The sequence below is a fragment of the Alnus glutinosa genome, chromosome 2 (genome assembly GCF_958979055.1).
Source record: "Alnus glutinosa chromosome 2, dhAlnGlut1.1, whole genome shotgun sequence".
NCBI classification, from domain to species: domain Eukaryota; kingdom Viridiplantae; phylum Streptophyta; class Magnoliopsida; order Fagales; family Betulaceae; genus Alnus; species Alnus glutinosa.
The window spans coordinates 35,252,271-35,268,304 of NC_084887.1; the positions used below are offsets into that span (position 1 = coordinate 35,252,271).

General features: G+C 36.3%; 3 protein-coding genes across 3 annotated transcripts; all 3 read right to left on the reverse strand.

The window, feature by feature from the left end:
* Window positions 1-907: 907 nt before the first annotated feature.
* Window positions 908-2,717, reverse strand: LOC133859759 (AAA-ATPase At3g28510-like). The gene has a single exon (XM_062295288.1). The coding sequence runs from the start codon at window positions 2,664-2,666 to the stop codon at window positions 1,212-1,214; it is 1,455 nt and encodes a 484-aa protein (XP_062151272.1). The 5' UTR covers window positions 2,667-2,717; the 3' UTR covers window positions 908-1,211.
* A 2,505-nt stretch (window positions 2,718-5,222) lies between these two features.
* LOC133860880 (AAA-ATPase At3g28510-like) lies at window positions 5,223-6,717 on the reverse strand. Its single transcript, XM_062296514.1, has one exon. It carries the CDS (start codon window positions 6,700-6,702, stop codon window positions 5,248-5,250), a length of 1,455 nt encoding a protein of 484 aa, XP_062152498.1. The 5' UTR covers window positions 6,703-6,717; the 3' UTR covers window positions 5,223-5,247.
* Window positions 6,718-12,246: 5,529 nt separating this feature from the next.
* Window positions 12,247-14,071, reverse strand: LOC133859760 (AAA-ATPase At3g28510-like). Its single transcript, XM_062295289.1, has one exon. It carries the CDS (start codon window positions 13,993-13,995, stop codon window positions 12,544-12,546), a length of 1,452 nt encoding a protein of 483 aa, XP_062151273.1. The 5' UTR covers window positions 13,996-14,071; the 3' UTR covers window positions 12,247-12,543.
* Window positions 14,072-16,034: the final 1,963 nt, after the last annotated feature.

The window sequence follows — 16,034 nt, forward strand, 5'->3', positions numbered from 1 at the left end:
TTACAATACGTCCGATATGAAAACGTATTTTTTTTAAAACACAATTAAGTGTTAATGCAACATTTATTAAATTTACAGTTTGAATTTTAAAATCGTGTTTTTTTAAAAAGCACCTCATTGCTTATAATTTGTATGTTTTTCAAATCTCAATTTTTTAAAAACACACTTCAAAGTCTAAAATTTCACTTTTGATTCGCAAAATTACAATGCTAAACACACTCTAAGGATCCAATTGAATTTGTGATTTCAAAACATACAATTTTAAAACGTGTAATTTGAAAACATATTCAAGCATTTGATAATATCGTAATTTGGTATTTAAAATCGTGAACACCCTTACCTACGTTTTCAAATCACACTTTTTCAAAACGAACTCCTCAGTCATCTATTTTCTGTAATTTAATTTTAAATTTCACTTATTTTTAGACGATTTCTTTTTTTCTCTTTAATTATACCCTTCCAACTCTTCTCTCTTTCTCTTATGGCTACAGAGATCCGATAGCCATTTCCATGGCCCACATCAACCTTCACAGGGCGCGCGCAGAGAGAAAGAGAAAGTGATTTTCCGTTTCTTCAGTTGGAACTGACCTAAAACTTGGATTTTAAAATCATAATTTTAAAATTGAAAACTAGAATTTTAAATCAAAATGAGATAAAATACAAAGAGGTGATTGTTATAATTTCAATTATTTCAATTTAGGGTTTAGGTATACCTATAAAACTTCAATTATTACCATACAATTATTGGTTTTTTTTAAGCGAGCGAGATGAGATTAACCAAGTATATAAAGATAAAGATAAAGATTAAAAATAATAATAATAAAGAGTTGGAACCTACAAAATCATAAGCCCAGAAAGTACAACAAAAAAATTAAAAGCAAAACAATATTTTAAAGATGTTATCGCATTATTTAAAATATGTTTACCATTAATTATTTAAATGCCCTTATGAAAACAAAATAAAATCGGAAGGCTACAAATTTACAATCATTTTCTCCAGTGAAACGGAGAGGGGTCATATTCCATGACTTCCGTCCTTTTATTTTTTGGTTCTCCACTACTTTTGTAAAGCTTCGAATCTTTACCAAATCCCTGTGAGCTCTTTGGGTATAACATATATGGGCTCCTCCATTTCGTCTTTTTTTATCGGCTGATGACTGCTTTTTCTGTCACATGCACGTTGGCCTAGAATTGTTTGGCCCCGAGCCCCATCATTCTTCAGCGGCGACGACTTTATCTTCCTCTTTTGCTTCTTCTTTGGCTGGTTGTTCAATCTTTTTTGCTTCTTCCTCGGCTTTCAACCTTGCTTCTTCTTTCGCCTTTTCAAGAGCTTGGATCAGACTCTCCAACGAGAATGTTGGATCCCCTGAAGCTGTCTTGGGCATCAAATGCTCTGCAACATCAGCTGGAGACATATCTGTTTCTTCCAACAACTCACGGATTCTGCCAAACAAAGGGTGAGATTCAATTTGAAGGTAGTTCTTAGCCAGCACCTTGAACGCTTCAAACCTGCAGTACGACAATTCTATGTGCTTATCCATCCGTCCGCTTCGAATCAGTGCTGGATCGAGTTTCTCCACATAATTAGTGGTGAAGACAATCAGTCTTTCCCCCCCACAAGCTGACCAAAGCCCGTCAATAAAATTCAGCAGCCCAGAAAGAGTAACCTGGCTCGCTTCGGTATTCTTCTCTTCTTTTTCCAATTTTTGTTTCGGATCCTTCTGTTGATCTTCTGCTTCATCTTTCTCGCTTTTCTTCCTCTTCCTTTGACCAGTGAGATCAAGCGAACAGTCAATGTCCTCAATCACAATAATAGACTTGCTTCGTACTTCCATCAACAGCTTCCTCAGATCAGTGTTATTCTTCACCGATGTCAATTCAAGATCATAGAGGTCATAGCCCAAAAGATTGGCCATGGCAGCAATCATGGTGGACTTGCCTGTTCCTGGGGGGCCATAAAGGAGATAACCTCGCTTCCAAGCCCTCCCGACTCTTTCGTAAAACTCTTCCGCCTTGCTGAATGCGATGAGGTCGGCTATAATTTCTTTCTTCTTCTCAGGATCCATTGCGAGTGTCTGGAAAGAAGCCGGGTGTTTCAACACGACATGGCTCCAATTTGACGCGCTGTTGGTGTAGAGCTTTCTTTGGCGGTTTCTAACCTCCATGGCCCTACCCTCTTTGAGGACATGAGTCAGGTATGACTGGAGAATGAAATCCCTATGTCGTTTATGGAAAGTGAGCCTGTAGTATCTCTTCTCCTCCGGATTATAATACGACGGTGATTTGGAAATATCTTTGCCAGAAGCCCACCAGAGTTTGACTCCCTCAAACTCATCATCCACCTCTTCATGGTCGTCCATGCTAAGGGCAAGAGTCTGGCCGTTTTTAGCTATGTCGGCCTTGAGCCTCTTAGCCTGCGTAGAGGACCTGGAGCTGAGGTAGTTTTGGATGGCAGAGTATGCTTCGCTCCGAAATAAGAAACGCTCTCCGGAGAGCTCGTTGAACCTAATTTGGATGTAAGGATAAACGAACCTGAGCACTCTTTGAGAGTATTTCTCGACGCTTCTCCGGAGCTGATAAGGAAAATACTGCTGAAACATTGCCCACACAAACATCAAACTGGCTATTATGGATCCCAGATGAGCAAACATGTCTTTTACTTCCATGTTTGATCTTTTTTTCTCCCTCTTTTTTCTCCTTTAAATGCACAATTGCTTTGAATCCTTTACATCTCTGTCTTTATAATGAAGGGTAGCTGGCGTTTCTTTCAAACTCATTGCTCTGTTCCTTGTGATCTAATATTGACTTTGACTGGTAGTTTTGTTTTGAACTTTTTGATAACCCAAGGTCGGTAAAGGCTGCAGGCTGCAGGCTGCAGCCCACGTTCCCCTACTGTAATTATTCAAGGAAAACTTTGTCGTCCTTACTCATCTCAAAATTGATGTAATTTTTATAATTTTATTATTTAATAATAATTTTATAAGTTATATTAATTTTAAAAGGTTAAAAAAAAAATGAATTCTTTATCATAAATAATAATAATTTTAAAAATCACATAAATTTTAAATTTTTTTTTTTAAAAAAAAAAAATCAAAATAAGGAGAGAGTTGTTTACCAAACGGCCCCTACATATAGAAGTAAACGGAAGCATGCCGACTATAAAGTTGTCAATATTCCAAACTTTCCAAGCTGTATTTATTATTTACATTATTTAAGAGGAATTAAATTAAAAGCCGCTCGTGCTTTGCTTTATTCCGCGGGGAGAGAGAAAGAGGGAGAGTAATTGAAAAGAAAAAAGTTTGTCCCTTTAATTGGAAGTTGGAACTGACCTAAAACTTGCATTTTAAAACCATAAAAATTGAAAACAAGAATTTTAAATCAAAACGATTTAAACATAACAAAATACAAGAGGCCAATGCTTTATGTAACTTCAATTAATTTTAATTTACGGTTTAGGTATACACCTGCTCGACAGCACCTCGTTCAAACGGCCATTGCAGACGACCACATTGAACTAAGTTTTCCTTCTACTTCTAAGGCTTGTTTTGACTATTTTGACTTCACACAAATGTTTTGGGCAATGCTAAGACTTCTAAGTGTATTTGATGTGGACAAGATTTTTATCTTGTTCCCAATAGGCTTTTATTACTGAGAGGGTTTGACTTGACATCGAAATTATTGTCAAACGGGATTATTCAAGAACAATCTTACCGTCAAGCAAAGAGTTACTCCGAAAGATTAGTAGAAAGCCGGGATGAAGTGGTTTTATGGTCGGTACCGAGCCTTAGGTTCCGATGTGTAAACTACTTTAAGTGGGATATGCTATATCGGCAATACCGAGTGGACATGAGGAAAGTTACTATCCGACACTGAAAGTACAAAAGAAAATGGCTACTAGCCGAGTCAATGCAGGATGGGAAGCTGAGGCAGGACAACGACCTGAGGTCGAGACGACTAAAGTATTCCGAGACCGAGGCGACGAAAGTATCCCGAGGTCGAGAAGAATATAGTGTTCCGAGGCCGAGACGACAAGAGCATACCGAGAGTATTCCGAGACTGAGATAACGAGAGTATTCTGAGTCTGAGACGGCAAGAACATCTCGAGGCCCAGACGGCTAGAATATTACGAGATCGAGATGGCCCTATTATCCCGACTAATATAATTAGAAGATTGCCGAATAATAAAGATTGTCGTATTAACGTAAGTAGGAGATCTTCTGAGTTGTTAACTGCCATCAAGGGAAAGACTAGGGAAGGAAAAGATTATTGACAAATTTTTTGATTCCTCCTTTAGAGGAATCCCATATTTATATTTACGATGTCGTTAAGTAATATTATAGTTATTATATTTTTCCTAATATGGCAATCTTTAGACACCAAATATTTTCCATTAATTTGGAAATATTCTTTGGCGCCAAGTATTTCCATAATATGTTTATTTGTGTTTATTTCCAGCCTTAGCAGATTTTATTTCCTTTTGTAACCATTAGGTCAAGGTTTTATTATAAGTATGAGATGTTTATAATAGAGGAGTCAGTTTATTGATTAATATTTAAGAATTCCGTTTTCCCCTAGGCCTTCAACGTGTTTGTTGAATTTTGTGTTTTGAGAACACTGATTCTTAATCACGTCTATCGCTTTCGCTACTTCAGTATTATTTTCTAACAACGTGCATACAAATACCCAAATTATTTATTGAGTATTACATCGGGTTTTAGTTTTGGGACTTGATGCATTTGTTCAAATTGTTCAGTCAACTGAGCCATTATGCCTAGATTTTCATATTTTCATTGAGAACTTGTCTTGACTTAGAAACTTTTCGTGAAGTACAAAATGATTGCATCAATTTAACAATATATGCTGATTTTGAGTTGTGAGAGAAAAAAAGAAAAAAGAAATGAAATGAATTATAAACAACTTCTCATACTAATTTGTTTTTAAAAAATAAAATAAAATAAAAGATTAATGGAATCCAAATTGTTTAATAAAAAGGGGTTAGTTATTATTACCAAACAATCATTAGTTTTTTAAGCAAGATGACATTTCATAAACTAATAAAGATTAAAAACAAAACATAAAAAATCAAAGCAAAATTTTATAGATCTAATAATGTTTATATCATATATATTGTTGTCACTAGTCACTTTATTTAAAACATGTACATTATCGTTAAAAGCACTTATGCAAAAGCTGATGACTGCTTTTTCTGTAACACGTTCGCCTATATAAATAAGTGTTGCCTACCCATCATTCTTCAGCGGTAACGAGTTTATCTTGCTCTTTTGCTTCTTCTTTGGCTGGTTGTTCAATCTTTTTGGCTTCTTCCTCGGCTTTCAACCTTGCTTCTTCTTTCGCCGTTTCAAGAGCTTGGATCAGACTTTCCAAGCAGATTGTTGGATCCCCTGAAGTTGTCTTGGGCATCAAATGCTCCGCAACATCAGCTGGAGACATATTTGTTTCTTCCAACAACTCACGGATTCTGCCAAACAAAGGGTGAGATTCAATTTGAAGATAGTTCTTAGCCAGCACCTTGAACGCTTCAAATCTGCAGTACGACAATTCTATGTGTTTATCCATCCGCCCTCTTCGAATCAGTGCTGGATCGAGTTCCTCGACATAATTAGTGGTGAAGACAATCAATCTTTCCCCGCCACAAGCTGACCAAAGCCCATCAATAAAATTCAGCAGCCCAGAAAGAGTAACCTGGCTTGCTTCGGTATCCTTCTCTTCTTTTTCCGGTTTTTGTCTCGGATCCTTCTTTTCGTCTGCTTCACCTTTCTCCTTTTTCTTCTTCTTCCTTTGACCAGTGAGATCAAGTGAACAGTCAATGTCTTCAATCAAAATAATAGACTTGCTTGATACTTCCATCAATAGCTTCCTAAGCTCAGTGTTATTCTTCACCGCAGTCAATTCAAGATCATAAAGGTCATAGCCCAAAAGATTTGCCATGGCAGCAATCATGGTGGACTTGCCTGTTCCTGGAGGGCCATAAAGAAGATAACCTCTCTTCCAAGCCCTCCCAACTCTTTCATAAAACTCTTCCGCCTTGCTGAACGTGATGAGGTCCTCCATAATTTCTTTCTTCTTCTCAGGATCCATTGCGAGGGTCTGGAACGAAGCCGGGTGCTTCAACACCACATGGCTCCATTGCGATTGCTCGCTGTTGGTGTAGAGCTTTCTTTGCCGGGTTCTCACCTCGATGGCCTTACCCTCTTTGAGGACATGATCCAGGTATGGCCCGAGAATGAGGTCCCTATGTCGCCTATGGAAAGTGAGCCTGTAGTACCTCTTCTCCTCCGGGTTCCAAAATGACGGCGTATTGGAAACATCTTTCCCAGAAGCCCACCACAGTTTGATTCCTTCAAACTCATCAGCCACCTCTTCATGGTCATCCATGCGAAGAGCAAGAGATTGGCTGTTTTTAGCTATGTCTGCCTTGAGCCTCTTTGCCTGCGTAGAGGACTTGGAGCTGAGGTAGTTTTGGATGGCAGAGTATGCTTCGCTCCGATAGCTATGATAGTCTCCAGTGAGCTCGTCGAATCTAATTTGGTTGTAACGGTAAACGAACCTCAGCAATATTTGACAGTATTTCTCCATGTTGTTTTGGAGCTGATAAGGAACGTACTGCTGAAACACAGCCCACACAAACATCAAGCTGGCCATTATGGATCCTAGATTAACGAACATGTCTTTTGGGGTCATGTTTGATCTTTTTGTCTCCCTCTTTTTTCTCCGGCCTCCAATGCAGAACTGCTTGAATCTAGCACATAAAATAATATATATCAGTACATGGAGGCAAAAATTTAGACCAACAGAGAGATTACAGTGACACACTGGCATATTATTAACTTATGATGACCATTCGGGTCGATAATACCTTGTTTTATAATAATTTTTTAAATTTTGGACCAACATAACACATTACACTGGGACTGGGTCACTGTACTGGGCTCGTCCATTCGGGTCAGCCCACTTCCTTAATTGGACCAAAATGGGTCCACTGCACTGGGTTGGCCCGTTTGGGTCAGCCTATATTTTTTACCATTTGTTTTTTTCTCTCTGGATCGGGCCTGGGATTAAAAACCCTACCAGGTGGCCCCAAAACCCCTCACGAATTCTCATCTTCAAGCCGCCGCCCCTGCAAAATTATGCAGCAGCTGCCGCCGCCGTCAGTGATCTTACCGCACGCGGCGAACAAGCAGATTCTGGCCGCCGCTCATCGGCATGCGACGTCCAAGTCGCCGCCAGAACAGGCGGCCTGCATAAGGCCGCGGGTCCTTCAGTATGGCGCCACATAATAGCAACCCATGCGGCCAGCAAAGAAGTTATGGAACTTTTTTCTCAGATGTGCTGAGAGCGGTGGTCCGACTATCGGTTACATACGCAGCGGCGGGGCACCCACACCTTGTACCTTGATGCACTGACTCATACTCCACCGAGAGCACCCACATTGATCACGACTACTCATGCGTTGGCCATTGGCTCGTATAACCCCCAGTGTTTTCGCCAACACTCAATACGGCACAGCCACACACCCACCACAAGATACGAGATACAATATAAACAGCAACAATGCATGTATGTAAATATAATTTTACCATTAAAACATTAAATTTAGACATACCTTAGGACTTATTTGCTTAAGCGAAAGAAGACAAACAACATAGAAAACCTCAGAAAGAAACATAAACTTTTGAAAGAATTCTGAAAAAAGAGACGTATCTTTTAACTTATGCCAAACAATATTACACCTATTCTTTATTTATAAGTTAGGTCAAGAATCCTCGATTCACTTTTTCCTTAATTATTCTTCCCTCAAAGAAAGATTCCGATTCTGCGAATAATTTTTATTAATTTTTTTATTTAGAATGAACTGCCAATACCTTAAATTTGTAATTAATTTATCATACTAAAAATCATGCTCATATGAGCACTTTATTGGAAAATATCATGCGCATATGAGGCGAGCATGAGCAGATCGAGTATCACTGACTACCATTATTAATATTCAACTCAACACAAGTCGTCAAATCTATTTACTTATTCATTCTATTTACATGGTCCAATAGGATATAGCCTACTAATAAATTGACAAAAAAAAAAAACACTTATAACTTTTGATCTTTTATCAATTTTGAAAAAATTGTATTCAAACTTTAAAAAGTATCAATTTAAGATTTTCATCTTTCAATTTTTTTTAATTTCAACCCCTCATTAAAATTTTCTGTTAAATCATGTCAAAATTCTTCAAATACCCATTCTTTTGTTTTAGGAAAAGAAAAAGAAAAAAAATTGTTAAAATGTAGGTGTTAGTCAGAATTTAACTAATTTGCAAAAATATTCATACCTGGATCTTTAAAAAAATTTATAATTTTTTTTAATAAAATAAACATAGGGATATTTTGAGAATTTTAATAGAATTTAACAAAAAATTCTAACGGAGGACTGAAATAAAAAAAAATTAAAAATTAAAAATTAAAAGATAAATATCCTAAATTACATGCTAGACTTGCCATGAAAAATCAGGGAGGCATTATAATCGCGTGATTAATTGTCAAATGATCGGTCAATTAGAAAATAATTAATTGCCAGCTAGATGTTAACTTGTGGAAGAATCAATATGACACTGATGTTTTTTCTTTGTTTTTGTATCTATTTCTGGAGGGGGAGGAGTGCCATTTGTGGGAGCTGCTACACTTACACCCACATTCTTACACCTACTTTTTACACCTTGACGTGGCAACATTTGCATCACAGTTTTTTTTTTTTTAATTTAAGAAAAGGCACTGGACGAAGAAAAAAGTGGAAAAAAAATATAAAAATGGAGAGGATGACCAGAAACCAGGTGCACACCAGCCGTAAACCATGCACACCGGCCGTGGGAGACACCGAAAACCACTGCCAGAACCCGAGTGTCCCGCCCTCTCTCCAGAAACCCGCCCACACGCCGGAAAACTGAGAGTCCCGCATGTTGGAAACCACCCACTCTCTCCAGCAGATCCGACCTTCCCGAGCCCGCCTCTCTCTCCGGAAACCCACCCACACGCCCGAGCCCAATTCCGGCGCTCTCTTCTCCGGCCGTCCTGAGAACCGGCGATCCCCTCTCGTTTTCTCCATTTTTCGCTTTTTTTTTTTTTTTTTGGTTAAAGCTCGTGCATCCCTTGTAAAAAAATAAAATAAAATGTGTGATGCAAATGCTGCCATGTCAGGGTGTAAGTGTAGCATTATCTTTTGTGAAAGGGAACAAAAGCGCAGGTACCTTTGGTGTCATGCAGAACAAGAAGGTTCAGTTTTCTGTTAAACAATTAAAAGTTAATGATCCATTTCTTTCGACGTAAAATGTTTTTTGTTGTAAAATTTTTTTAATGAAATTATTTTTTTAAAGAAATAATTTTCTTGAAAATATTTTCCGACGTTTGGCTCGTACAAAAAAATCACCAACGGCGAAAAACCACAGTGACAATATTCCGTCACTAGCCAATAGGATTCTAGCCACTTTCACCGGATTCCGGCGACAATGGCTAGATGCTGGCCAATTTCACCAGAATCCGACACAAATGGCCAGATTCTGGCCATTTTCAGGCTGAATCCGATCTGTCGAAATTTGGCGACATCTGGCGCAAATTACTAGATTTCGGCACCGATAAGATTCCTGCCCGTTTTGCGGGAATCTAAGTTGCTAGATTCTGACGGCGGTCGCCGAAATCCTACCAGTGCCGCCGGATTCCGGCAATCAGGTATCAAAATTCAGGGACCTTCGACAGTAGATTCAGGCTACCAACAAACTCCAATACTCGGCAATAGCAGATTCCCACAAACATACGTATAATAATAAAGAGTTTAAATCCAGAAAACGATTTACAGTTTTTAAAACCATAAATCATTTTCAAAAAATTAAAGAGACTTTTACGATCAAACAAAAAATGATTTCTGTTGACTATCATTTTTTGTTGCACTAAACACTGAAAAATACAATATATATATATAACTTGATTTCTCTCACATGTTTTTATTAAAATAAATAAATAAAAATAAGGTGTCATGTCAACATAAAAAGACTTTATAAAGACATTAGATGAAGCTCTAGAGTGGTGCACAACAGTTATTGTTATGCACCAATCACTCTAATTTGTAATGAATTTACTATCAATATATATATATATATATTAATGAGAAGAAGGGTGACGCATAAGATGCATTTTGATTAAGATTGGTGTAATGTTATTATCCAAATTCCCATAAATCAATATGATTTAATTACAATTTTAACTATTTTAACTTGGCGAATCCCTTTTAAAAAGGTCAAAGGCTTAACTTTTCTTAAAAACTTGAATTGAAGTAGTTGAAGTGTCCACGGGAGAATGTATATATTTGGCAAAATAATTTCGTATGGTATTAAAAGCCTAAAAGTGCCACAAATTGAAATAAAAAAAAAAATGGCCAAAATAAATTGAAATGAAATGTTTTATTATTATTATTATTCAATTGGAACTAGGGCTGGAAGCGAGCAAAACTACTCGTGAGCATACTCAAACCCGGCTAGACATTGCTCGACTCGGGATCGGTTCATTTATTAAGCAAACAAAGTTTAAACATTTTTTTAAACTCGTTTAATAAACGAGTTGAACATGCCAAAACTTGGCTTGACTCGGAGTATGATCGTAAACAAAGCTTATAGAAATTTAACTAAGCTCGATAGGCTCGTTCGTATATATATACATATAAGTAAAGTTAGATTTAAGTAGTAAATTTAATAGCATTAGTATGGCAAATAATTAATTTTAAGGATTAAGTTGTAGTGATATAAAATAAGATGAGTCAAAATTACAATTTAAAAATGATTGAGACTAATAATAAAATAAGACCAAGGCTTGGTCTTATTCACAGCCACGTGTGTGGCTGTGGATTGTTTTGGAGAGATATTTTATCCCCTTAACCTCACGCCTCTCTCCCTTTCATTTTCTCTCTCTTTTATTTTTCCCTTTTCTTTCTTTCTTCTTCTTATCTCCCTCTCCGTTCTCCTGTCGCGCACACACCAAATTGAGTGAGAGAGAATGGATCCAAGAGTGAGAGAGCTGATCCGTGAGAGAGAGACACATAATTTAGAAGAAGAAGAAGAGAAGAAGATGGGTTTTCGGCCATGGGTTTTCAGTAAAGATCAAGAAAAAAGAGGTCGGAGCTGGCTAAAGCCATTTTGTCTCCAATGACCAATCTATATAAGTGATTCACACCCTATTTCGTTTTTTTCTTTTTTTCTTTTACAAGGGCAATACTTTCTTATTGATATTTTTGTTTTTAATTTAATAGTTTTTTTGGGAAAACACTTCATTTTTTTTTTTGTCATTTTATCGACGATTTTGTTTTTGCTTTTTTTTTTTCCTCTCTATTGCAATATTGTTCTCTGTTTGGGGTTTCAAAAAAAAAGGAAAATGGTAACGAGCTCTCGACCTAAGTTCGAACACACTAAAAAATAGCCTGGCAAGTTCAAAAAAGTTCGAACTCAACTCGGCTTGGTTTATTTAGCCCTAATTGGAAATGTTAAATCAAATGAGACAAAATACAAGAGGTGCTTTATATAATTTCAATTATTTTAATTTAGGGTTTAGGTATGCCTGTAAAACTTAAACTATTACCATACAATTATTATTTTTCGAGAAATGATATAGAGCTTGTTTGGCAAACAACTCTCACTCCCTTTCTATTTTTTTTTCACTTTTCCCAAAAAAAAGTCAAATAAAAAACATTTTTTTCTTCACTTTTTATATCACATCAATAATTTTTTATTATTATCTAAATAAAAAAAATCTACTACAAAACAAAACTTTTTCACTTTTCTTTATAACAATTCCAAACTTTTTTATACTTTATATCATATTAATCACTTTTTACTATTATTCAAACAAATATTTTACAATTACAACCATTTGCCAAACAAGCTCATACATATTCTCCAATGCACTCTTTGATGTGACAATAAAAATGATCATCATTAAATATTACAAGTACTTTTTTTTTTTTTTTTTACCTAATTATGATTTTTACTGATATATAAAAGGGTGAACACTTAGGAATGAACACTAAAATGTATATGTAACAATCCCCTTGTTACTTTTAAGGCAAGGTGAGAGTAACTTAACTAAGTAAAGATTTAAAAAGAAAAACATAAAATAGAAGAGTAGGAACCTACAAAATCACAAGAGTAACCAGTACAGCTGTACAACATAAAAATAAAAAAGTAAAATAAAATTTTACAAATCTGATTATATTATTTAAAAATTTTATAACGAAAGATAAACATTATTAAAAGCAACAAAATAAAACCTAAACAGTAGACATAGAATTATTTTCTCCGGTGAAATGGAGATCGAGAGCATCGGTCCTTTTTGGTCCACTACTGGTAAAGCCTATGAACATGGGCTCCTCCATTTTCTTTGGGTCAAAATGGGCTCCTCCATTTTTTTTCTTTTCTAGCCTTTTCATTATAGCAGCCGACGTCTGGTTTTCTATCGCACATTTTGGCTAGAATTGTTGGCTAGCTTCCCATTATTCTTCAGTGGTAACGACTTTATCTTGGTCTTTTGATTCTTCTTTGGCTGGTTGTTCAATCTTTTTGGCTTCGTCCTCGGCTTTCAACCTTGCTTCTTCTTTCGCCGTTTCAAGAGCTTCGATCAGACTCTCCAAGGACAATGTTGGATCCCCTGAAGTTGTCTTGGGCATCAAATGCTCCGCAACATCAGCTGGAGACATATTTGTTTCTTCCAACAACTCACTGATTCTGCCAAACAAAGGGTGAGATTCAGTTTTAAGATAGCTCTTGGCTAGTCCCTTGAACGCTTCAAACCTGCAATACGACAATTCTATGTGCTTATCCATCCGCCCTCTTCGAATCAGTGCTGGATCGAGTTTCTCCACATAATTAGTGGTGAAGACAATCAGTCTTTCCCCGCCACAAGCTGACCAAAGCCCATCAATAAAATTCAGCAGCCCAGAAAGAGTAACCTTGCTTTCTTCGCTATCCTTCTCTTCCTTTTCCGGTTTTTGGGTCGGATCCTTCTTTTTTTCTGCATCATCTTTCTCCTTTTTCTTCTTCTTCCTTTGACCAGTGAGATCAAGTGAACAGTCAATGTCCTCAATCAAAATAATAGACTTGCTTGATACTTCCATCAATAACTTCCTCAGCTCAGTGTTATTCTTCACCGAAGTCAATTCAAGATCGTAAAGGTCATAGCCCAAAAGATTGGCCATGGCGGCAATCATGGTAGACTTGCCTGTTCCTGGAGGGCCATAAAGGAGATAACCTCTCTTCCAAGCCCTCCCAACACTTTCATAAAACTCTTCCGCCTTGCTGAACGTGATGAGGTCCTCCATAATTTCTTTCTTCTTCTCAGGATCCATTGCGAGTGTCTGGAACGAAGCCGGGTGCTTCAACACCACATGGCTCCATTTGGAGTCGCTGTTGGTGTAGAGCTTTCTTTGCCGGGTTCTCACCTCGATGGCCTTACCCTCTTTGAGGACATGATCCAGGTATGGCCCGAGAATGAGGTCCCTGTGTCGCTTATGGAAAGTGAGCCTGTAGTACCTCCTCTCCTCCGGGTTCCAAAATGATGGTGTATTAGAAACATCTTTCCCAGAAGCCCACCACAGTTTGACTCCTTGAAACTCATCAGCCACCTCTTCATGGTCATCCATGCGAAGAGCAAGAGACTTGCTGTTTTTAGCTATGTCTGCCTTGAGCCTCTTTGCCTGCGTAGAGGAGCTGGAGCTGAGGTAGGTTTGGATGGCAGTGTAAGCTTCGCTCCGAAAGATATCATACTCTCCCGTGAGCTCGTCGAACCTAATTTGGATGTAAGGGTAAATGAACCTCACCAATATTTGACAGTATTTCTCGATGTTGTTTTGGAGCTGATAAGGAACGTACTGCTGAAACATAGCCCACACAAACATCAAGCTGGCCATTATGGATCCTAGATTAGCAAACATGTGTTTTGCTTCCATGTTTGATGTTATTTGTGTGCCTCTTTTCTTTTCTTTTCTCTGATACAGAATTGCCTGAATCCTTTACATCTCTTATAATGCAGGGTAGCTTGCAGCTGCTTAAGCATCAGTTTGCATTTTCTTGGAAACTCATTGGTTTTGTCCCACGTGATCTAATATTGACTTTGACTGGTGGTTTTTGTTTTGATGGCCCAAAAGGTCGGTAAAGGCTAAGGCCGTAGCTGCAGCGCAATTTCTCGCTGAGTGGGTAGAGCATTAATTACTGAATATTGTATATTATTAACACAAGTTGTAAAATCTATTTATTTATTTTTGTTTTTATCTTGGTAAAATTTCCATTATAATCCTTATCTTTCGTCAATTTTATAATTAAATATTCAAATTTTAAAAAGCATTAATTTATGATATCTATTTTAAAATTATTTTTAATTTCAATGCTATGTTAAAAATTTCTGTTAACTTTTTTTTGGTCAAAATTCTCAAAATGCCCCTAGTTTTTTTTTTTTTTTTTTAAAAAAAAAAAAAAATTACAAAGATTTAGGTGTTGGTCAGAACATGTGCACTCGAAATCTTTGTAACTTCAAAAAGTGGCGATGCTCACTAATTGGTCAGTAAGAAATGCTAGAATTCTTTTTAGTATCTTTATTGATCATTGTATGCTAACATGACACCTTCTTTTTTAATTATATATATATATATATATATATATATATATAAAACTTGATTTCTCTCTCATGTTTTTATTAAAAAAAATAAAAAAATAAAGTGTCATATCAGTATAAAAATACTTCATAAAAACATTAGATGAAGTTCTAGCATCTCTCATAGCCAGTATGATGTACGTAGTGTGCTTTGTAGACGTGGCAGTGGATCTGAAGTTTTTTATTTTTTTTGTTTTACGACATAAAGTCTATCTTCTTCGTTATTACTAACTAATTAACAAATATTATACAGGTATAAGATAAGTATTTCTTCTTGATTTTTAATTGAAAATCCACTGATTGGCCGGTTATATATGTTAGTTAACTAACATCGTAAGCAATCAGTGGATCAAGTTTGGAATAATTAATATCATGGATTTATTTGAGACATTGAACTAGCAAGTTGTTTCATCATAATTTATTAATGAAAATCATAAAGTCCCACTTAAAAAAAATCAATATATTGCTTAGAAGAAAAAAAATACTAACATTAATATGTTAATAGACACCAACACATTAATTGTTAGCATATAGTTATATAATTAAATATGTTATGACTAATTAATAGTATTAGCTATCTCTACTAAAAGAAAAAAATTAGTATTAGGCATTTAGTTAACACTTAACTGTAGTTAGTATTTACTATTTAGTATATCAAATACTTACTTGTATACTAACTATTCGATATAGCTATATATATATATATAGTTATCTAATATACTAACTACTAAATATTTTAGTTAACCATATGTCATTATATTTCCTATTAACTAACTAGCTAATATATATTTGTATATATATATACAAAGATATATGTACAAGTTAACGAGTTAAGCTAAACTTTATATGAGCTAGGCTCACAAGCCATAAACGAATCGGGTGAGGAACCGGGCTAAGCTTTAAATTAGCTATTCTCGCGAGTCTCTATCGATTCCGTCGAGCGAATTAAGTATGTATTACTTATTTAATCGAGTGGATTTATTCAGTAATAGAAAGGTTTATACAAAAATAGCTTTCTGAATCAAAAAGTATCTCTAACCTCTCTATTTTCAAACTCTACGTTCTCTCTCCTCCTATATAACCCTTTCCTTATACTGTCATGAGAGCTTCCCTCCCCTCATTTTCTCTCCCTATTCTTTTTCCTTTAGTTTTCAACTCATTTGAGGTCTCTATCCCGCTAGATTTTATTCCAGCTTCCTCTTTGGAGGTTTATCCACTCTTAGGTTTCAACCCATGGAGATATACTTATAGCTTTCCCTATGCAATCATCGACCATTTCCTCTCCTCACAGTGTTGTTAGTCGGTTTTGTCAAGGTTTGTAGATCTACTTTTTTGAAG

Excerpts from the sequence above, each read along its gene's own strand:
- LOC133860880 (XM_062296514.1), bottom strand. The coding sequence starts at position 6,702 with ATGACCCCAAAAGACATGTTCGTTAATCTAGGATCCATAATGGCCAGC.
- LOC133859760 (XM_062295289.1), bottom strand. The coding sequence starts at position 13,995 with ATGGAAGCAAAACACATGTTTGCTAATCTAGGATCCATAATGGCCAGC.
- LOC133859759 (XM_062295288.1), bottom strand. The coding sequence starts at position 2,666 with ATGGAAGTAAAAGACATGTTTGCTCATCTGGGATCCATAATAGCCAGT.